The following is a 24,307-nucleotide window of genomic DNA, read 5'->3' as shown; positions in this document are numbered from 1 at the left end:
TCTATCTATCTATCTATCTATCTATCTATCTATCTATCTATCTATCTTCCTATCTATTTTTTTTAAGTAGGCTGCATGCCCAGCGTGGAGTCCAACACAAAGGCTTGAACTCATGACCCTGAGATCAAGACCTGAGCTGAAATCAAGAGTTGGACACTTGATTGACTGAGCCACCCAGGCCCCCCTCAAATATAGTATTTTTGATATTGCTTTTATGATATATTCAAAGAGAGAAGGAAAACAGCAATACAAATTGAGCTAATCTAAACATGAAATTAGACAACCCTAAAGTGACATTCATGGTACATATCTTAATGTTGATGTTTAATTTCCAATTTTGTTGCTTCATCTCTGTACTTCTTATATGGAATGACTCACTTATTTTGTCCCTATCAGAATAAATTCTCAGCTGTGAATCAAGTCATTAACAATGTGGTAATTATTTTAAAGAATGAAGTAACATAGAATTGCTCTACTCATATATTTTTTCTAAGGCATGAAGTACTGAATCCTTGTTCTGTGCTGGGAGGGGCGTACGTGCAGCAGGATAAGGCCCCAAGGACTGATGGGGCTTGCTGTCTGGCTGTGGGCAGGTGGAGCACGGGGCTGTTTGTCCCTCCCACTTCCTGGGAGGCTACTGGGCATGTCTGTGTTCTCACCATCAAACGGTTTTGCAATGCAACAGTCTTGAGGCCGTGGTGGTTGGGGCGTTGGAGTGTGCTCCTAGACCTGAGTAACTTAAGGTGGTGGTAAATACTGAGCAAGAAGCAAAAAATCACATCCTAGGCAAAATTAGGGGATCACCTGCAGCCTTCTTCACCAGAGTCCCAGAGCTCATGAAGAGAAATCACTGGAGAGGGACCATTTGAAGCATTTGCCCCTGTTTTTCTCAAAATGTTTCTATATTTCTGGGGCCCCTGGGTGGCTCAGTCAGTTAAGTGTCTGACCCTTGATTTCAGTTCAGGTCGTGATCTCAGGGTTGTGAGAGCGAGCCCCGTGTTGATCTTAACATTCTCTCTATCCTTCACCCTCTACTCCTCCCCCGCACCCTCTTTCTCTCTCAAAAATAAATAAATAAAAGACTTAAAAAAAAAGTTTTTATATTTCAGACGTCTAGTAAAATTTAGAGCCCAGCTAAAACCAACAAGTATTTATTAAGTGAGTACATGGCAATGCTGGCATTATGGGTAACATGACAGGAACACAGTAGACACAGACCCTATCACAAGGAACTTACAGTCTATTAAAGGTGTGGAATCCAGGCGTGAAGCAAACACAAAACATCTCCATAGTAACAGATAGTCAAGTGTGGCTCAAGTTCTATACCTCCACAGAAGGACCCTGAATATAAAGAAATGCTCTAGATGGGGAAGCATTTACCAAGGAGGGTTTGGCAGAGGAAGTGTAGGGTTTCAGCAGACAGACGGGAAGGCCACTGACCAGAGGAAGGGGGCATTGGCAAGGGGCAGAAGCTAGAGTCAGCAGCGGTGCAAAAGAATGGGGTGTTGGGAGAGGAAGAGGTGAGAAACAGGAGGCAAAAACCCACTTCCTGCTGTTACCTCATTGCACCCAATCTTACACGGTGTGTTCTCATCACCTAGGATCCCAGTTTGATGGGGCTTCTAAAAAACTCCTTCAGAAAGATTTTTAAAATCATCACTCTTAGGCTACATATAAGAAAACAAAGCACAATACCAGTTAACATACTCATTTTCTGCCCCCACATTCCAAGTCCAACACTTCGGAGTCAAGCCTCGTCTCAGAGTCAAGTGTGCTCAGGGTTTCAGTAGAGAGCCTCTGAGGGCAGCCCAACAGTGTAGGGGATGCAGCAGCGGTAAAAGGAGTGCTTCGCCATGCACCCAGGCCACCCCTCCAAGCAGCTGACACCCACTTGCAAGTTTCAATGCTGCTCCTTACCTGATCTTATCAGAAGGAGTCAGTGAGAGGTTTTCTGCACCACCCAGGGCTCATTCTCCCTTTTTCAAAGAGTGCTTAACAGCTTCTTGGCTGAAACTAGGAGGAGCTGCAGTTGCCGAATCATGCTACCAGGAGAAACATTCCATTTGCCCAAGCACTGGCAATGCCAATGATAACATGGCAGCCGCTATAAAATGCAGTTACCTTCAGAGGTGTCCAAGTGAGACAACGTGCCCTTAGAATCAGTGAAATGCGGTGGTGTGATGTATTAAGCTTTCATCCTAGACTATAACTCTACAGATACTGGTAGTAAAATCACCCTTGAATGTAACCTGAGGACAGGATTTGTCTTTTAAACCCTGAAAAGATGCATTAGTTAAGATGTGTGTGTGCACAGGTGCACGCATGTGCATGCACACACACACACACGCAAATACACCCATTACAGAAATGATCCCAATATATATTTTAGCTTTATCCATGTATGCATTCTACATTGGGCTGGGGTAATCTATGAAGGTTTACAAAGGCCGGATAAGCTTCCAGTCTACTTGACTTCTCATAGGTCAGTCTAGAATGGTGGCCAAAGAAACCAATAAAAGGGGAAGCATCCTGTAAAAGGTCTGCAGGAAGACTGGGGAGGGTGGTGGGTAAAGAACTGAATTAACCCAAATTTCTCAGTAACAAAATCAGTCATATCCAGGCTATCATAAGTTCCGAATGTTTTTTTTAAAAAGCCTTACTACTATAAAGCCATTCCTATCAAATGGGCTCAATAAACTGTGGCATTGGTAGAAATACTGGAAACAGTCCCAGTCCTTGCCTTGGCCCAGCCTTGTCAAGTCCCTAACCTCAGCTCTGTGTGGGTCTGAGACTAATTCTGTCCCCTCTGGGTGGATGGGGAGCCCTGGGGTGAAGAAGTGAATATAAACAACTTTGGATACATCCTATCATAAGGTCACAACAACATTTTCTAAAAGTCATTGAGCTATTTTGTGCTTTCTTTTAACATGTTTGAAATGCTTAAGACTCTAACCTACTTTTATGAGTTAGATGTATTTGATCTGAGTTGCTTATTGCTCAGAGAAGTTCGCTTGTGCTTTGCCAAGCTTGACGTGTTTGAGTCAGATAAAGTCTGCAAATAAAGTTTAATTTAATTAACTAATTTTGTGTGGCAGTTAATAGTTTAAGGAATCCTAATATGTTTGTTTATAAGTTTACTGAATATTCAGAATATACATGAAAGCGATTGTGATTTTCATGTAAAATTTACTAGATTTACAAATAAAACAAAGCTTTATAAGTTGAGCATAAGAAACACTGTTTTTTCATATTCACAGTTTTAATTACCTGTATATTAAAAAGCAAGTAATTTTGAGTAATCCTTTCTATGCACAAGGCCACCCGCAGACAATAAAACACTAAGAGAACTCAATTAATGGAAAGACAGGAAACCTGGAGAATCTGAAGGGGTGAAGGGACCGGAGAAATCACTGGGACACAGTCCCCCAGGCGGAGGCCAAGGGAAGAAAGGTGGAAAGTGGCCATAACACACGCTACCTGGGTGCTCATGAGCCTGAGAGTCTTACCTGAATAAGAAGGACAGCTGTATTATTCACAACTGCCCAGAGCCCAGCATAACATGACTGACATTCTGCTGAATGGGACTAAACCGGCAGGGGTTATTGGGAGGAAGGGGGTGAGAGGGGAAGTGAAGCGGCGGGGTGGGGGGAAGTCTGGGACTCTGGAGCCATAGCAAGGTCCTTGCTCAATCACTTGGCTCACACCACGTTCTGTGACATGGAGTACAAGATCACCCATGTAGACAATGGTCTGGACCTGGTGGTCTCCCATTTCCAACTTAAAAGCAAACAGATGGAGATCACTGAAACTATGCATGCGTAAATCATTGGTGGATGGTAACCTTTTCTACAGCCAATAAAATCGAGCTGTTAAAACATTACAGTTTAGAAATCAGAACAATGTGAGCTCCCTCTAGTGGTTTAAATACCCTCAGATACTAGAGGAAGTTTCTACTTTTTTTTTTTTTTGATCATTTATTTTTATTTTTTTGTATCATCCAGTCCTTTTCCTGTGGGGAAATCCACATCCTACAAATAGTGCACCACAAATTTCATCCCAGTAGATGAGGAGAGGGGTAAGCCCAGAGATCAAATGTGATGGCTCCCAAGTCACACAACAAGTTTCTCTGCCCCTTCAAGGTCAATGTAAGCAGCAGGGAGTGATGGGATGGGGACAGACTGAGCTAGGCCACGTGATGCAGGGAGACTGGGGAAAAAAGACTGGCATTAGGCCAAGGGAAATGAGCTGCGACCACAACATTAAAAAAGTTCAAACAGGGTTGCTGGGGGGGGTGGACGGGGCCACTGAGTGATGGGCATTCAGGAGGGCACTTGTGGTGATAAGCACTGGGTGTTGTATGCAACTGATGAGGCACTAAATTCTACTCCGGAAACCAATAGTACACTGTATAATAACTACCTACAACTTAAATAAAAATATGAAAAAAAAGAGTTCATTTTCTCAGGTGGCTACACAATCGTCTCTGAAGAAATTAAAAAGGACTAGTTTCTAACAGACTCGAGGCCAATCCCAGCTGAACTCTGCAGGCCCCTGAGGCTGCTCTGACTGAATTTTTCAATGCTGCCCAGTAATGCATCCTACTAAACACTGCACTCTAGTGAGGCGGTGTCACAGCTGAGAAGGAAGGAATTTTTTTACTGCGTAGCAACCCCGAGTACGGTTTGCACTGAAGCTCTGGGTCTTGCTACATCATGGTGCAATAAAGTGCTGGGAGCTCCAGGTGAGCACAATCAATACAAACAAACGAAAAGGCCAAAGGCAGAGGAACCAAACAAAAAGCATGAACTACACCTCCACTAAGAAGTGTAAATAACAATTATGAAGCAGATGGGACGCGTAATTGCTACCTCAGTGATTAGCGCTATGGCTGTGATGGTCTATTTTTTCTGCCATTTCGAAGGGAGGTATTTAAAAGGTTGGCTCACTTCGTTTACAGGAGACAGTCTTTTCAGAACATCATTCTTGAGTCAGTTTCTCAAAAAATTACCTAGTCCAAAGTCTCTTTCAAAGATGGTTTGAAAATCCGATGAAATTCTTCTGAATTCTCAAGTACAACAGCAGTTTCTCTGATCTGCTCTAGTAAAACTGAGGATAAAGGAAAACAAAAGCAGCTTTCTGGTACAGGAGATGGTGTCAGCGTAAATACAATTCCATGACTGCAAATTGCATTTCTTAATACTGTCTAAGTTGTATTCTGACTAGCACGCCATGTATAGTTGAAAATAAATACAGTTAAATCCAATGTGCCTGGTAATTTCTACAAAATGTTGAACATTGGATCCCTGGTCAGAATAAAATTCTCTCTCACACTGCTTTTGCTATGGGGAAATCAGATTCAAATTAAAGTTTCTTTAATTATAAGAGCATTTTCCCTGCTGAGCCTAGGGACTGCCTCCAGGCTTGATTCCCTTGACAGATTTCACTCGTGGACTGACTGAAGGGCATGTGGTTTTCATAAGATGTCATCATCCCGAGGGCTTTACCCAGGTTCCAGTGAAGCCCCAAATTATGCTACGTCAAAACCCTTTATCTGAGGTGTTCTTCAAAACCTCAGACTGGCTTTCTTACTCATCAGGGTGAGGTATCACAACATCTTCACATGCTCTTTTCATGCCATCTTTCAGATCGTAGAACTAAAACACTGTTATTTTGTGACAGATATTCCAGAGGAGTATGTCAAGAAGCCAAAGCTGTCAGCCAGTGGACTTTGTTTCAATCTGGTCACTATTCTGCAGTTTTCACATCTTTGATTTACATTTAACAAAATAGTATGGTGCCTCAGGGCAGAGGTCATACCTTTCTTCTTCCCCCAGAGGGTCAGGATATTATGAGTATGCAAAATAAGGGATAAAAGAACTTGCAGAACAAATGAATTTTACATTTCAATGTGCAGCACAGATAGGTGTACCTTGTCTCTCAGGAAGAGCTAAAAAAGGTAAAGATTTTAAGATGTAAATAATTAAAAAAAAATTCCATCCAAAAATTTTTATGATGAATATGTTTAAGATATAGTGTTCCTGTAAAACTACAATTGAAAATGAGCATATTTGGGGCGCCTGGGTGGCTCAGTCGTTAAGCGTCTGCCTTCGGCTCAGGTCATGATCCCAGGGTCCTGGGATCGGAGCCCCGCATCAGGCTCCCTGCTCTGCGTGAAGCCTGCTTCTCCCTCTCCCACTCCCCCTGCTTGTGTTCCCTCTCTGGCTGTCTTTCTCTCGGTCAAATAAATAAAACCTTAAAAAAAAAAAGAAAATGAGCATACTTTATTACACTTTGTGTATGCTTGCTAATCATCAACTTCTTAAGAAGATCTAATGCTCTTACACTATTATCTAGTAGACCTTACTTGCCACAACTCATTTATGATATCCTTATCTCAGAAATAATGGCTCCATCATCCTTGATGGCCCGCTTTTGTCCCATCCTACCTGCAACCTATTATCAAATCCTTCTGATTCTGCCTTGAGAATATACGCAGAACCCAACCCCAACCCAACCCAACTTACTGGCCTGGTGGAGGACACTGCCACCACTGTCCCAGATCACTGCTGTGGCCTCTCAGCTGCTCTTTCTGCCCCATCCCCTCCAGTGTGTGTCACCACAGCAGCCAGAGTGGCCCCACTACCATGTACTTTCGACCACCCTCCTCTGCTCAGAACCTCCAGTGACTCCCACATCCCATGCCCATGCCCCAAAAAGCCCGTAGCGAGCGGCCTTCCCATTCCCCCTCTTGTATGTCGGACTCATCTCCCCTTTCCCTTGCTCACTCCAGTGCGGTGCCGTGAGCCTCCTCCCTCTTCTTGAACACCCCGGGCCCAGGCCCACCGCAGGGGCTGACTCTAGGTCCTGACTCAGTGTCACTCTCCCTGGAAAGCCTTCTCACCACCCCACCAGGACACTACCCACCTCCCTTCCTCACCGTATTTTTCCCCTTAGCACTTACCACTTATACATACTAAACATTTACTTATCTTACTCATTATCTACCTTCTCCCCTCGAATATATACTACATGAGGGCAGAGGTTTTTCTTCTTTTTGCTTGCCGCTGTATCATCATTGCCAAGAAAAGTGTCTGGCACGGAGTATGTGCTAACAAATCTTTATTGAATTAACTGAATGAGTTATAATTCCTATTTACTGGAAGACTCTAGAACTCATCTAGTTTCATAAAAAAAAAAGTACTTCAGTGCTTTATTTGCTAATAGATTTGACATTGATACTTTTTACCTAAGAGTTGATAAACACATTTCTCTCTGTATCCCTAGCAGCCAGGAAAGTCACCAGTGCCTTATTCTCTAGCCAGAGTCCAGATAAGCTAGGGGGAAAAAGTGAGAATTATCCTGATATGCCTTTTGAGAAAGACAGAGTGGGAGCTCTATGCTCTTCACAGGAAGGAAGAACAGGTGTTCAGCAAGGCTCAGGAGCTACCACATGTCAGGACTCACGTGGAACTGGGGCATGCTCCTTGCTCACGGCTGCTCCCTCAACCAGCACCGCAAGCAGAGAGGTCAAGTGTGTGAGGCACCCCTCCTCCCACGACCCCAGCTGCTGCTAGCCCCTGGAAGATCGGTACTCCACCAGCCAGCACTGCCTAGAGGTCCTCGCTGCGAAGGCCAACCCTTCACAAAAAGACAAAGAAAAAGAAAACATCCCAAACTTCTGATGGTAGCTATAGTGCAGAAGAGTCACTGGTGACTGAGTGACTGGACCACTCTGGAAGGGCATGTCTCAGGGCGCCTCGTGGCTCAGCTGGTTAAGCATCTGCCTTGGGCTCAGGTCATGATCTCAGGGTCCTGGGACTGAGCCCCAGATCGGGCTCCCTGCTCGGCAGGGAGTCTGTTTCTCCCTCTGCCCCACCCCCTGCTCATGCTTGTGTGTGTTCTCTTTCTCTCCCTCTGAAATAAATAAAATCTTAAAAAAAAAAAAAAAAAAAGGAAAGGCATGTCTCTAGATCCCCACAATGGTGGGAGCCTTTAAATAAGTAGAGACAATGAATCTTAAACTTAGGGATGTTCTTTATAGGCTCTAGGGAGCCACTCTGTCACTATTAACTGTGATAAAAATGAAGTGCTACCAGCACATGGGTCTGGTTTTGAAAAGAAAGGTAAGATCCTACAGTTAGCATGTGAATAAATAAACAATCCCAACAAATGCTTACAAATAATGTGGTCAAATAAAGAGGAAATGTTCTAGATGTCTGTAAAGTGTAGGAGAAAAGTATAAATGTACTTATTTAAGAATATTTGAAATAAATTATGGTTTGAATAATTTACAGTATTTTTTACAATCAAGAAAAAGTTTTTTAAAAAAGAAAAAGTTTATGAGGCTAAACAGAGAGCAAAAGTGGGGGAAAGTAGGAAGCGAATAAAAAAGGAGTAAAATTAATTTGAAAAATGTTCTAATTCTATTGAAGATACTTCTCCCTATCTTTTTAAAAAAAGACCAAGCTTTTAAAAGTCATGAAGAGGACCTCATCCAAACCAAAAATTTCTGTTCTGTAAAAGCTATATGAAGCTACAGACTGGGGGAAAGTATTTGCAAACCACATATCCAACAAAGGACTACTACCTAGATTACATGAAGAATTTTAAAAACTCACTGTCTAAAAAGAAAAATCAAGTTAGAAAATGGGCAGGGGTGCCTGACTGGCTCAGTGGGTTAAGCGTCTGCCTTCGGCTCAGGTCATGATCTCAGGGTTCTGGGATTGAGTCCCACATCAGGCTTCCTGCTCAGCGGGGAGCCTGCTTCTCCCTCTGCCCCTTCCCCTGCTCGTGTTCTCTCTCTCTCTCTCTCTCTCATTTCTCTCTCTCTCTCCCCTCTCTAATAAATGGATAAAATCTTAAAAAAAAAAAAGAAAATGGGCAAAAGACAATAATGGACATTTTACTGAAGAGGAAATACAGATGACAAATAGGCACCTAAAAAGATGCCCAATATCATTACCCATAAGAAAAAGGCAAATTAAAATCACAAGAAGATATTAATACAAACCCATCAGAATGGCTAAAATAAAGATTAGTGACACCACCATTCTGGCAAGAATGCGGAAACTGGTTCACTCATCCATTGCTGGTGGGAATGTAAAATGGTGCAGGCACCCTGCAAAACAGTTTGGTCATTTCTTATAAAACTAAACACACAAATAGATGTTACTCTTGGACATTTATCCAGAGAAATGAAAACTTTAGTTCACACAAAACCTGTTCAAAAATGTTCAAGCCTCCAAACTGGGATCAGCCAAGATGTTTTTCAATTGCTGAATGGTTCAACAAACTGTGGTACATTCACAGCACAGAATACTACTCAACAATAAAAAGGAACAAGCTACGAATACAAACAATAACTTGGATTAATCTCCAGGGAACTGGGCTGAGGGAAAAAAGGCCAATCTTTTTTTTTTTTTTAAAGATTTTATTTATTTATTTGACAGTGAGAGAGGGAATACAAGCAGGGGGAATGGGAGAGGGAGAAGCAGGTTTCCTGCGGAGCAGGGAGCCCGATGCGGGGCTCGATCCCAGGACCCCGGGATCATGACCTGAGCTGAAGGCAGACGCTTAACGACTGAGCCACCCAGGCGCCCCGAAAAAAGGCCAATCTTAAAAGGATATATATATACTGCATGACTTATTTATGTAACATTTTTTTTTTAAAGATTTTATTTATTTATTTGAGAGAGAGAATGAGACAGAGAGCATGAGGGGGGGAGGGTCAGAGAGAGAGGCAGACTCCCTGCTGAGCAGGGAGCCCGACGTGGGACTCGATCCCGGGACTCCAGGATCATGACCTGAGCCGAAGGCAGTCGCTTAACCATCTGAGCCACCCAGGCGCCCTCAAGTAACATTTTTAAAAAAGATTTATTTATTTATTTTAGGGAGAGAGAGAGCACGCATGTATGTGAGCAGTGGGTAGGGCAGAGGAAGAAGGAGAGGGAATCCTCAAGCAGGACTCCCCACTGAGCACAGAGCCCAACATAGGGCTCAATCCCAGGACCCTGAGATCATGACCTGAGCCAAAAGCAAGAGTCAGACCTTTAACTGACTGAGCCACCCAGGCATCCCATTCATGTGACATTTTTTAAAAGACAAAATTTTGTAAATGGAGAAGAGTTGGGGGTTGCCAGGGGTAAGAGATGCAGAGGGTGGGGGTGGAGGGGGCAGAGGTAGGTGGGGTTATTAAAAGACTAGAGGAATCCTTGTGGTGGTGAGCTGATCTGTATCCTGACTATGATGGTGAACTCACAAACCTACACATGTGATAAAATTATATAGAACAAACACACACCTACACACACACACACACACACTAGCACAAGTAAAACTGGGGAAATGTGACCAAGATCAGTGGATTGTATAAATGTCAATATCGGGATTTATGACATGGCTCTACAGTTTTATAAAATGTTACCATTGCAGGAAACTGGGGAAAAGGTACACGGGATCTCTGTGCATTATTTCTTACAAGCATGTGAACCTACGATTATCTCAATAAAAATGTCAATGAAAAAAATCATAAAGTGATTTTTGCCGTGGTCTGATTAAGCACCTTCTCCCAAGTCTTTAGGACCTAACTGAATATGTCACTGTACAAGGGAGCAAGCTTATATAGTTGATTCAATTGATGGTTTAAACCCACCAGATTTACATAAAACTCCCCAATAATCCTACTAAGTCAGCTCGAGTTTACATTCTGCACACTATTTATATTTCCAGCTACACTGGAGAAAAAATTATCTTTTTAAATAATAGTATGTTAAGTATGACATAATCACATTTAGTTTTGGTACTGTTCTCAAGGTGACAAGAATTAACTACCTAATGGTTATCCCATTTCACGGTTTAATTAAAATTCTTATGAACAAAAATAGTATAGCTTGATTAATGTGACCAATTAGTGAATTTTTATAAGCAATGTTCAAAATTTCATGATCACTTTAATTATTTCATTTTTTAGAGACTATAGCTTTAAGTGATACAAAGACAGTTAATGCAAAAAAAATGGCAATAAAATGATGGAGTGCAATATGCACAAAAAAGTGAGTGTTATTATATTTCCAACATAACTTATTTATACATTATAGTTATTTGGCTTTTTTACTGCTGCTCTAGTAACACAAATTAGATTTTTTTAAAATTTACAAAATATAGTACATATATCAATTTATTGACTTGACAGTATCTGCAAAATCTCAGAAAAATGTTTTAATAAGGTCCTAGTTCTAGAATGACATTTCCAATTCTATTTAGCTGAGAGTGGAGTCTGCATAAGCTTTTCCATATTAAATTAATGTCTGTCTAACATTCAATCTCTATCTCTGCCTGAAAATAATCTTTTGTAAAATAAACTTAAGCATCTTTCTTCACATGTAAATCAGGACTGTGAATACACAGTCAGGCAGAGGATATGTGCCCGGGTTGGTTCATGTGTGCTACTGTCATTGCCCTTCATTTCTGCACTGCCACCTTGGCACCCCACTTTCAGTTTTAGGATGTGTGCCCTGAATGGGCCCTGATTCCAGAGAGGATCAGAGTGGCCCATGTGTGCAGTCCCGTAAGAACAGGCCTGCTGTCAGCTTCTCTGGAGCTCAGAAAGCACTCGCACAGTAGAGGGGCTCTTCATTGTGAGGTTAAATCTGTGCCTGCAGAGGTCCCTGGTACAAGGGCCAAACTGTCGAGCAGCACATAGCCTTGTCACATAAACTCAGGGGTCACAAGCTCCAACTGTGCTGTCCTTAAAGGATGACCCAGGCTGTGAGCTGGGGGGCGGGGGGGGGGGGGGGGGGGGGGGGGGCGGGAGCCCCTGATGGTGGAGTCACACACATCCACACAAACTTCTAGGAATCCATTAGATGGCAGAAAAGGGGACAAAGAGCAAGAGGTAACTTAAATCTAACCACACCAATAACCAGGTTAAATATAAATGCCACAAAACCCCAAAGAAAAGGCAGAGATTGTCAAACTGGATAAAACAGTAAGACCTATTTTATTTTTCCTGAATGCTAGGAAACAAGCAGAGGAGAGGGTTGCTGGAGAGGAGGTTGGTGTGGGGATGGGGTAACTGGGTGATGGGCTTTAAGGAGGGCACTTGATGGAATGAGCACTGGGTGTTCTATGCAACTGATGAATCACTAAACTCTACCTCTGAAACTAATACTACACTATATGTTAACTAAATTGAATTTAAATAAAGAATTTTTAAAAAAAACCAGTAAGACCTAATCATATGCTGCCTAAAAAAATCCTTAAAATATATAGACACAAATAGGTTAGGAGAAGGATGTTTAAAAAAAAAGTCTACCATGCCAACACTAGTCAGAGGAGAGAGAATACACGGGAACACGGTATGACACCAGAACACGTTATGGAAGCACAGTAATTAATCATTAATCCTAAATGGGGACACCAGGGAAAGGTGATGTCTGAACTGGTCCCTGAAGGACAGGGGGTCCTCTGATAGTAGCAGTTGGATGGGCGAAAATTCGAGGACTAAGGAAACTCCAGGCAGACACAGACACCGCGCTGTGCCAGGGCCGGTGAAAGGAGCGGGGGAGGGCGGGGGAGGGGAGGTGAGACAGCTAAGAGGCAGATCACAGAGGATCTTAAGTCCCTTGCTAAGGATGATGGACTTTATCTTATGAAAAGGGGAATAACCAAAGGCTTTTCAGATCACAAGCAAGATGGCTAGAACTGTGTGTTACAAATATTGGATGGTAGAGGAAGAAACCGAAGTCAAGGAGAACAGTAAGGAGCCCACTGAAATATTCCAACGAGGCATGACAAGAGGGGCCCTGGAGCAAGGTGGACGGCACCTCAGGAAGGAGGCTGGAGGAGGCATTCTAGTGGCAGAATCAGCAGGTGGGAGAAAAAAGAAATCTCTAAAGGCAAAGAGGAAAGCAAACATAGTCCATGGTTTCAAAGTGAGTTACCATGAAGACAGTGATCCCATGTGTTGTGATAGAAAACCAGAGAAAGGAGGAAGCACAAGAGTGGGATCGCTGGGAGGATGCTGTGCTCTCTTCTGAGTGGCTGAGGTGGGGTGCTACAGAATGGCCATGGGGAGGTGTCCTCAGGCAGCTAGAAAGGCAGAGCCAGCAGACGGAGACACAGATTTATGAGTCCGCTGCACAGACAAGACAGCTACTCTAAAGAGCAGCAACCATACAGTAATTACATCTAGCTTAAGCCCAGGCCTCTTTAGGAATTAACCACCCAATACATCTTTTCTAGTCTTTAATCTAATCTCGTCCAAAGGGTCAACATTTCACACAAACAATTTTATTGAAAATCAAGATACATAAACTTCAAAAATATTCAAACGTTAAAAACCTATAGCAAATTGTTTCCTGCTTCGATATTAGTAATATTTACTCGTAATTAAGTTAATTAGCCCCATTTATGTCTACAGCACAGCTTCTCAAACTATCTGTGGTGAAGGGCCAATGTTTTAAATTCCTAGTCCATTATGGACCTACCTGTGGACCTACTGTGAATGGAACTGTGTATTACCCAAATTCATATGTTGAGGCCCTAACCCCCACTGTGGCTATAACTTGGGAGACAGGGTTGACCAAGGCATAATTAGGATTAAATGAGGCCATAAGGGTGGGGCCCTGATGTGACAGGACTAATGTCCTTATAAGAAGAGCTCCCAAAGAGCTCTCTCTCCCCCTTCCTCTGAATGTACATGAAGAAGAGGTCATATGAGCACACAGCAAGATGGCGGCCACCTACAAGTCAAGGGAAGAGGCCTCCGAATGGAATCTTCCCTGCTGACACCCTGGTCTTGAACCTCCAGCCTCCAGAACTGTGAGAACTACTTTCTGTTGTTTCAACAGCCACCCAGTCTATGGTATTTTGTTATGCAATCAAAGCAGACTAATACATACCACAGGTGACTAAAATGAGCTTGCACAACACGCAAGTCACACACTACTCTGCTTGGTCTATACCTTGGTTCAACAACACGAGACCACTGACCACATGCTTAAATGTCACAGCAATGTCAAACTGCCTTAGACATTTCAAAACACGCCCTGCTTCCGTGCTAATCTCACTGCCGACCAGTATCAAACACTTTGTGGACTAACAGCAGTCTGCAGACCACGCTTCAACCAGTACTAGTTTATAGTCTTTCTGTGACAGTTTTTTTTTTTTAAATGCAACATTTAGCTTAGGCATAAAACTCAAAATAAAGGCATGAATATTAAACACATGAAACCAGACATATGCTATGGGGTGAGGGAAATAACAGAGAAGCTCAGGATTCTATCATATATCTAAGCCAAGATCCCTCAAGACACTTGCAGAATGCAGATTCTTAAAAATGAATAGCACTGTGCCTTGTTTATAATGCCTCTTGTATTCTGTTTCTCTTTTGCTCTTCCTTCAGTCTCTGCAATCATATCCACACAGCGCATTATAATTAGATTACAAGTTCAAAGCTGGAGTATGACTTCTTCTTCAATTGACAGTACATACACCAAACTCACGAAACAGATGCCCTCGAAGGACTCTGACTTAGATGGATAAGCAAATTAAGTCCCACGATCCTGCCACTGAGGTGTGGACCCTCTATTCCCAATGAAGAGATGTCCAACTTTCTGATGGCCATTCCAGAGGATCTTTGATGCATGCAATCTAATGCACACATTTGGCTTTCACTCTGAGCCACTCCTGGTTTGTTTGTTTCGTATGAAGAAGTGTTCATTCATCTTCAAAAGCTTCATGTAGCTTCGTTAGCACAATTGAGGACAATGATTATCTTTTCAGCACTTATGGAAACAGGCCAGAAATGAGTGGAGATCATCATGGTTTCAAGCCAGCATCATATCATGCCTTGGCAAACAGGTAGGTTTACAAGACCACAGAATATATTTTCTGCAAACAGGATTGCTGTGAAAAACTTTGCTGGCTGAACTTTCCTCTTTTTTCTATGTCCACTTCTTCACAGTTCTCAGGACTCAACAAGGAAGAGCTAGTAAAGAAAAGAATTTCAGAACTGCAAAGGCCCAGAATAACCAATGGCAACCTCCTTGTAGCAAAGATGCCAGCTATTCACCTAAATAAATTTTTTCTTTCTTTTGGCCACAGAGCTGGAACACGTTTCCCCAGGCTTCCAGTGGCCACATGATCTCCCAATGGCTGTGGATGATTTCCATAGACAGCAGAACATGAATAGAAATGACGTTCCAGGCCTGGTCCATAAAACCCTCCCTCTCGCCAAACTGCATGTCCCTCCCTTGCACCCACCTCGAACTCAGGTCTTACATTTAGGTCACTGATCCATCTTGAGTTGATTTTTGTACATGGTGTGGCGAGTCAAACTTCATTCTTTTCCATGTGGATATTCAGTTGTCCCAGCACTATTTGTTGAAAAGACTGTTCTTCCCCCCACTGACTTAGATGGATAAACAAATTAAGTCCCACGATCCTGAATGCCAATGTTCACTGTAGCATTATTTACAATGATATTAAAATAGCCAAATGGTGGAAACAACCAAATGTCCATCAACATATAAATGGATAAACAAAACGTGGTCTATCCATACAATGCAATATCATTCAGATTTATAAAAAGAAACGAAGTTCTGACACATGCTATAACATGGATGAACCTTAAAAACACTATGGTAAGTGAAGGAGGCCAGACGCAAAAGGACAAACAATTCTATGAATCACTTATATGAAATATCTAGAATAGGCAACTTCAGAGACAGAAAATAGAGGTTAGGAGGGATTGGGTGAGAGGGGTCTGGGGAGTTCATGCTTAATGGTGACGGCTGTGCGACACAGTGAATGCAATTAATCTCACTGAACTGTACACTTAAAGGGGTCAAAGGGCAAATTTTGTTGTTTATATTTTACCAACAACAGAAAATGTAATAAAAGGCCCACAGCTATTACTACACCCACATTTTTACCATCTTTACTATCATAGCAATGTTTTGGTGTTCCTTTCTCAGGAAAGCTTTGTGACTCGATTCATAGCATAAGCTCCTCTTGATGAGTATTGTGACTACTCACTTATGTGCAAGCTAAGAGCCCTTACACAATTCTTATGCCTTAGGGGTATGTCACTGCAGTTACATGGATAATTACATTCTTCCCTCTGCCCTTGAAAGTACTGATGCTAGGATCTCCTTGAGTCAAGCAGCGTTCTTCTTTGCAAGCTACCAAGACCAATTCTGTTTTACCTGGACAAAGAAGGGGTTTGTTAAGAGGAAATCAGGCTGTTCGCACACCCTCTAAAAGGTCTAAAGAACCAGGCTTAGCAGTCACCCAGCCAGGAAGCACAGAGTTTATCTCGTAAGGATGCCAGGGCCACAGCCGCAAGACAGAGAGCTAACACTCCTGACAAAGCCCCTGCCACAGCATCTCTCACCAGAGTAGGTTCTGCACAGCACCACCTTGCTGGGACCACTAGCTGCCAGTTCAAAGTTTGCAGCGGCAAGGTTATGGTGGCCGGAATATAGATCATGTGCCCATGTCCATGCCCCAGAAGCAAGGGAGGCTAGGGAGGGAGCACCTGGCAGTGCCTGCTTCTGGGGTGCTGAGGGGTGGGGTGGACTCTGCCTTACAAGGTCAGAGATTCTGTGGACACAAAAGGGGGCTCAGATGCTCAAAGATCAAAAAGAATGACTCACGTTCACTGCACCACGTACACTTTAGGCAAACCAAATTGCAAATTAGCAATTCAAGCTAAATATGCCTGACAAGGGTTCTCAGCAGAGGAAGCGGTACACCTAAATTACCAAGCAAGCAAGCAAGAGCTCAGTCCTTTGGAGAAGCATCAAGAAGCTGGGTATTATTAAAGTGTGGGAAGGAGGACAGTGGGGAAGAGCTGCATGATTTCACAAATGGACTGCAAAACTCAGTCTGGATTTCAATCCTGAAAACGGCGGAGAGCCTGAAGGCTTCCAAGGAGAGAATTGCCCCAGAGACTCCACGTTCCTTCAGCAGGACCACCTTCCTCCCTGCCCAAAGTGTCCTGTCCCTAGCCCCTCACTCCAGGATCCATGACAATGGTCACTCCTCAAAAATACCTCCTCTCTGACTCCTGAGGAGGCTGAGTTCTTCCATACACTCCAGCCATTTTCTCTCTCTCTGTGTGACGAGTTGGTGCTCTGTGTCCACACTAGATGAAGCTCCAAGAGGCTAGGGATGAAGCCTGCTTTTGCTCAGGACCCAGAACAAGGTACAGTCAGTCCCCAAGTATCTGTTAGGTGAACGTGCATGGGGGTTTTTTTTGTCTCTCTTTGCTCCTTTTCTTAATTTCTAAAATAAACCTGAGTAATGGGGATGGGGGGTGGGGGGAGGCTGATGCAGTTAGGACCAGCAGAGGCCCAGTTTCCAAATTTGCTCCTCTCCACGGCAGAGTCTTCTTCTGTTTTCAGTATCAAAATGCTAGCAATTTATGAGGAATCTAATGGAGACTGGTCACTTCAAACCTCAGGTTTTCTGGGGAGCAATCCCACCAAATCCAAGGATCTGCTGCCACAATAACGTGCCAGCATCGTCTCTCTGCTCTGGATCTGTTTGTTTGTTTTGCAACAGAGCGATCACATCCATTTTCAAATGACAACATTCAATGTACTCCAGCATAATCACATAATATACTTAGAAAGTATTAAGTAAAAAAGTCACTGAAATCAGCACATTGAGGGAATGAAAACCAATCAAATGATGAAAATGAGGAAGCTTAAAAAAGGCTGCCAACTTATGTCTTTAGTCAGGGGTATGACTAGCATATGGACCGCAGAATTATGTTTCTCATTTTAGACTCACTTTCAGAATTAGCAACATACTAACTGTCCTGTTCTGTCACCACATCTTTAAATATATCCATATTTTATTAATCTCTCTAATTAGCCATCGTCTTGAGAATCTCCTCACTGGACTCAGAGATGTAGTATTCATGATCATTTCATAATGCCGGAAACAGTGCGTCTGTGTAGTACTGCAGCCCACTGTCAGCGTGCACATCGACACAGCGATACTAAATGATTAGTTAACACCTCAGAGAAAAAAACTGTTTAAAAAGCACCACAGTTGGGAAAAAATTTCAACAGACTGAGATCACTGAAAAAATATATTCCGAGAGCATAGTGTACAATACAATCTATGTAAACTTTAAAAAGAGGCAACAGAAGTCAGGAAAATGGTTACTTTTGGTTGACACTGACTGGAAGGGCAAGAAGGGGCTTCTGGGACAATGGGCAATGTCTTATGGATATGTTCACTTCTTGAAACTTCATTGAGCTTGACACCCATAACCAGTATCTCTGTGTAGGTGACGCTTTAATAACAAGTTTGCTAAAATATTTTTAATGGTCACTTAAAATATCTTATAGATATTACAAAATATAGCACCTATGTCCTTATTTCAGCCCTGCTTTAAGAAGTAATAGTAGAGGTCCCTTCAAATTCTCTCGGGTCTAAAATAATTTCAAACTTGATTGACTTCAGCTGGTACGTACTGGCAATACAACTGGTATCACACACACACACACACTATGCTGCTCTTTGCTGACGTGGGGACAAAGTTACAAAGGACTTAAATCACAGATTTACGTATAACGAGTTTCTGGGAAAAGTTTTCACATTTTGGTCAATGGTTATGTATTTATAAAAACTGAATTTCAAAATGCCTCTTATCCAATGAAAATATTACAACATGTCCAGCATGCCCCTTATAGATATTAGAGGTTTACTATTATGTTGACAAGAATGAATTTTGTAGTGAACTAGGTATAAATTAGAATAAGTATAATGATAATCCAAGTAATAAAAAATATGGTATAAGCTAAACAGAAGATGAAGTATTCTTCTTTAGTTCATAAATAAGTATCATATATTAAAACTGCCTGAAAATACCAAAATAAACTCATCTTTTTCTAGACATAAAAATACTATTACAGAATTCTGGGTTTTTATAGGTTAATGGAGTTACCTAACTCCAAATCTCTCAATGTATCCTCAAACACAACAAAACAGATCAACAAGGAGAACAAATGAAGGTATCCATTATTCATGACTACAACATAACTAGGAGATAGGGAATGCCATCAGCTTCAAGTTACATGAAAATAGGGAAATCAACACCCAATCCAGTAGCACCAGCTCTAGAACTCGTATCTATGTGGGGAGTCAAGTCAGAAACTTAGGAAAAAAAAAAAAAAAGGAGAGAGGGAAACAGAGTTCGAGGAATGTTGGACAACAAATAAAATCATCCACAGGAAAAGAAATTTCCATGGTGAGTAATGAATGAAAAGAAGTCTGGGATAGGTGGATCAGAAGTTCCTGGAAAATCAAAAGGACAGAGCTTGAAAATGAACAGAACCAGAGACTGTAATCTTAGGAAGGCAACATTTCTGGGGGGAAGAATTACACAGAAGGATCAAGTATCTCACGGAGGCTGGTGATTATGGAAAAGAAGAAAGTAAAATGTAGAAATTATGGTCCTGCACAACCAGAGCAATACTCACACTTCTCACCACAAAGAAGGTAATCATTAAAGAAATAGTATTTTTTTGCAAATCAAAACCACAATGAGATGTTAGCTCACACCAGTTCGAATGACTACTATTAAAGAGACAAGAAATGACAAGTGTTGGCGAGGATGCAGAGAAAAGCGAACCCTCGTGCACTGTTGGTGGGAATGTTAATTGGTGAAACCACTGTGGAAAACAGGATGGAGGTTCCTCAAAAAATTAAAAATAGAACTACCATATGATTCAGCAATTCTACTTCTGTTCTTTCATTTGAAGAAAAGGAAAACACTAATTTGGAAAGACATATGCACCCAGCATTACTTACAACAGCTGAGATATGGAACCAACTTCAGTGTCCCTGTGAAATGGGTGAGGACATCAAAAGGTACAAACCTTCAATTATAAAATAAATAAGTCACTGGGATGTAACATATAGCACCGTGATTATAGTTAATACTTACTGAATATTTGAAAGCTGCTAAGAGAGTAAATCCTCAAAGTTCTCATCATGAGAAAAAAATTTTTGTAACTATATGGTATTGGATATTAACTGGACTAATTGTGGTGATCATTTCATAATATACACAACATCAAATCATTATGCTATACACCTGAAACTAATATAATGTTATATGTCAATTATACCTCAGTAAAAAAAAAAAAAAAAAAAAAATGCTTAGCCAAAGAAAAAGGGAAAAAAAGATACAGCATTTTTGCCATACCAGAAGAAGGGAGCACTATGAACTAAGGAGCTAAGAAAATCACTGAGTAAATCTTACCCTTGCCAACTTGAAATACTAAAGCTAGTCCAGGAAAATCATTCATTTCAAAATGAACAGAAAAATAGCAATAACATCTGTAAAGAGTTACTAGGAGAATAAAACAGACATTAAGAATCAAGGGGTTTCAGTTTTGTGGTTTGCTCACCAACAAAATAAAAAAAAAATGATCAAAAAACCAATAAAACAAAACAGAAACCAGATGAAAGTTATAACTCAAGATTTAAACCTAGAATTAAGTCATGAAAGTTCTAACTCAAGATTCAAACCTGAATTAAATTTAAGTAAGCATTTGCAAATGTGAAAGAAAACCTCCAAGTAAGAAATTTAAAACTCAGAACAGAAATATCAAACAAACCAACAAACAGGAAGATGTGAAATGAGAGTGACAACCCAGCAAAGAATTGAAGAAAAAGACAAAATTATATTAGAAATGAAGATTAAACCACAAAACAGCCAAGGGAGAATAGATGGAAATGAAAATAAGGGACATGAAAGAAAGGACTGAAAAGCCAAGATGACAAAAATAAAAAAGAGATGTCAAAGTGAAATAAAATGATTGATACAGAAGACAGAAAAAGAAGATCCAACATACATACAACTGAAGACCTTGAAGAAAAAACAAGAGAACGCAATTAATATTTAAAACTATAATTCAAGAAAATGTTCCAGAAATAAAAGAAGACCTAAAATTACATTTGAAAGGGCCTACTGTGTATCTGTGGTCTGGTCCAGTCAACTCTGAGACATATACCTACCTATAAAACTATTAGATTTTAAAGATAAATTTAAAAAGTAACAATAACCCCTGGGCCTCAAAGCAAAATGACTGAGTCACTCATAAAAAGAGAAAAGTCAGACTGACATCAAAGTTTGACAGCAGTAAACCAAGACAACATTGCAGTAGCATTTTCAAGAAATTTTAAGAAAACTGAACCAAAATATTTTTTATACAGCTAAGTTGTCCTTCAAATATTAATGCTATGGAAGAATAGTCTTAAACATTCAAGAACTTAATTCTTCTTGAGAAATCTTTTGCTACTCAAAGTAGGGTTTATTGGCACAGTAATGGCATCATCTGGGAGTATGTAAGTGATGAGAATCTAGGTGCTACCCAAGAAGTCCAAATGATTCATATGCCCATTATTGTTGGAGAAAGAGTGTACTAGAGAACAAGTTTCATGAAAAAAAAAAAAAAAAAAAAAGGCTAGTAACCAGAGAAACTCTGGCAGAGTGACAGATGGCAAGCACCAGAGAGATTTAACTGCCTCCTAGGACTAAAACAGATACATGCAAATCCTGAATATTTTGACAACATAGAAATAATACAACTGAAATAATGAGAGAAGAAAGGAGAAAGGAAAATACATCAGTGAACTGTCAAACAGATAACACATAATCAAAGGATGTTTTTTAAAACTGACAAACCAGGGGGCGCCTGGGTGGCTCAGATGTTAAGTGTCTGCCTTTGGCTCAGGTCATGATCTCAGGGTCCTGGAATCGACCCCCACATTGGGCTCCTGGCTCAGTGGGGAGTCTGCTTCTCCCTCTCCCTCTGCCTCTCCCCCTGCTCATGCTCTCTCTCTCGCTCTATCTCTGTGTCTCAAATGAATAAATAAAATCTTTAAAAAAATGCTTTAAAAAATTTTTTAAAAACCCTGAAAAACCAAATAGTAGACATCTAAGTAAAGGGAAAGAGAATTAAGGACATTACAGGAGCTATTATATAAGTAGAAAACAAACCTTCCTAAACACCACCCCAAAAAAGAGAGTATACACCATATAGAGAAAAAACACAGTAAATATAACGTAATACCATAGAGTATATAACATAAAATAACAAAGTTGAGACCAAACACAATGGCATCTCAATTAATGCAAATGGGCTTAACACATCAATTAAAAATAAAATATTTCAAACTGTCTTCCAGAAGAAAACTAAATCTTATGCTATAGACAAGAGACACACCTCAATGAAAGTGATTCAGGAAAGCTAAAAATAAGGGTATACTAGAGAAAAACAGAAAAATAGAATGGAGGGGATATATTTCTAATATCAGACAGTAAAATTTAGGTCAAAAGACGTTAAAAATGACAAAGAAATATTTTTATAATGTTAAAGGTCACAATTCAAAATGAAAATATAGCAGTTACAAATCTCTATGCACCAAGTAACATAGCAATTATATTCATAAACCAGAAACTAAATAGATGCTTTGTAATAGGAGCATAGTATTTAATAGAAGACTTAAACACCACTCATAAATCAAGATGAGTGGACAAAAAGTAATAATTTAGAAGACCTAAACAATATGTTTACTACGGTGGAGCTTCCAGAGAAACATTACATGATAACTAATTACACTGATAACATTACATGAGTATAATAAAGGGTCTATTTTTTTCTCAAGCACACGTAGAACATTTAAAAGCCTGATCCTATGTCTTCAGATCACAGAAAAAAATCTCAAACTTAAATGGCATGTATGTATCTAAAAAGGAAAATCTGAGTATTCTCTTAAGTAAAAACTATATGTGCAATACTATTAATAAACTCCAGGAAAGAAGAGTCTAAGGTCACAAGTACAGGTACTCTCACTTTTTACTACAGTCACATGCTGTTTATGTAATATTCAACTATTTTGAACACAGCAAGATGATAGATTCTCAAGAATCAACATATATATTAAGGGCGCCTGGGTGGCTCAGTTGGTTAAACGACTGCCTTCGGCTCAGGTCATGATCCTGGAGTCCTGGGATCGAGTCCCGCATCCGGCTCCCTGCTCGGCAGGGAGTCTGCTTCTCCCTCTGACCCTCCTCCCTCTCATGCTCTCTCTCATTCTCTCTCTCTCAAATAAATAAATAAAATCTTTAAAAAACAAAACAAAACATATATTTTAAAAGCAAACTCCATTTTACTTTGGAGAAATATTTTTAACCTTCTTTAAAATTACAAATCCTGGTTTACTCCTTACCCATAGAATTCACCATGATCTACTTCATTTTAAACTTAGATTTGTAGATTATTCTAGTTTTCCCAAATTGTTTTTACAATAATGAAGGTAAAATAAGGGCCTCTCATGACTCAGATAAAAATATCTTCTTTCGGGGTGCCTGGGTGACTCAGTCGGTTAAGTGTCTGCGTTCGGCTCAGGTCATAATCCCAGAGTCCTGGGATTGAGCCCCACGTCGGGCTCCCTGCTCAGTGGGGAGCATGCTTCTCCCTCTCCCTCTGCCTGCCACTCTGCCTACTTGTACTCTCTCTGTCAAATAAATAAATAAAATCTTTAAAAAAAAATCTTCTTTCTGGGGCACCTGGGTGGCTCAGTCCATTAAGCGTCCGACTCTTGATTTCAGCTCCGGTCCTGATCTCAGGATTGTGGGATCCAGCCCTACATAGGGCTCTGCTCAGTGCAGAGTCTGCTTGTCCGTCTCCCTCCTTCTCTGCCCCTCCCCCCACGCACAGGCACGAGTTCTCTCCCTCAAATTAATTAATTAATTAAATCTTTAAAAATTATCTTCTTTCTGATGTCTATGGCAGAGTTTTTTCTTGCATTAATATTTTAATGTATGAAATGAAGTTACCATATTATATTTCTGCTTTGTAATTGCTTTAAAAATACTAATAGCAGGTCTTGAAATAAAAATACTCTACTACGTGTGATCTCACACCTCTGTGGTTTAGGTGGTAATTAAAACCATAATCAAAGAGCTGACAGTATTGTCATAAATCCAGTGATGTTTTGCCCACTAAATGGAGATCCTCATCACTGAGAGTCACCGTGGATATGGATACCAAGACTCCTCAACTAGTACCCTATCAATCATCTGGCAGCCCCATGTGTGACATCAACTGTTATCTTGCCAACAAGGAGAAGAGCAGAATCACAGGCAGCCTGGATTAAAGTCTCAATAATTCCCACAGTAATATTAATAATGCAAAGAGGAGACTAAAGGTCTGATAGTCAAAGGGACGAGGATTTCCTCTCTCTAAATAAAGAGGCAATAGTAACTGATGCTTTC

The 24,307-nt window shown here is 40.9% G+C and overlaps 1 protein-coding gene across 4 annotated transcripts in view; it reads right to left on the bottom strand.

Annotated features, from left to right (window-relative positions):
• Positions 1 to 24,307, bottom strand: part of ANO10 (anoctamin 10) — a 222,535-nt gene that overhangs the window by 111,405 nt on the left and 86,823 nt on the right. Inside the window, exon 12 of one of the 4 annotated variants that reach the window (XM_034991210.1) lies at positions 14,400 to 14,989. The exons of the other annotated variants lie outside the window; for them this stretch is intronic. Coding sequence (XP_034847101.1) covers positions 14,969 to 14,989 — 21 coding nt within the window. The 3' untranslated portion in view covers positions 14,400 to 14,968. Of the gene's footprint in view, positions 1 to 14,399; positions 14,990 to 24,307 lie in introns of those variants that run through there. 4 annotated transcript variants of the gene reach the window in all.

Source organism: Mirounga leonina, unplaced genomic scaffold (assembly GCF_011800145.1).
Source record: "Mirounga leonina isolate KUSES-001 unplaced genomic scaffold, KU_Mleo_1.0 Mir_115, whole genome shotgun sequence".
NCBI classification, from domain to species: Eukaryota; Metazoa; Chordata; class Mammalia; order Carnivora; family Phocidae; genus Mirounga; species Mirounga leonina.
Note: the sequence above shows the minus strand (reverse complement) of the source record. Positions and strands in the feature narration are given on the sequence as shown.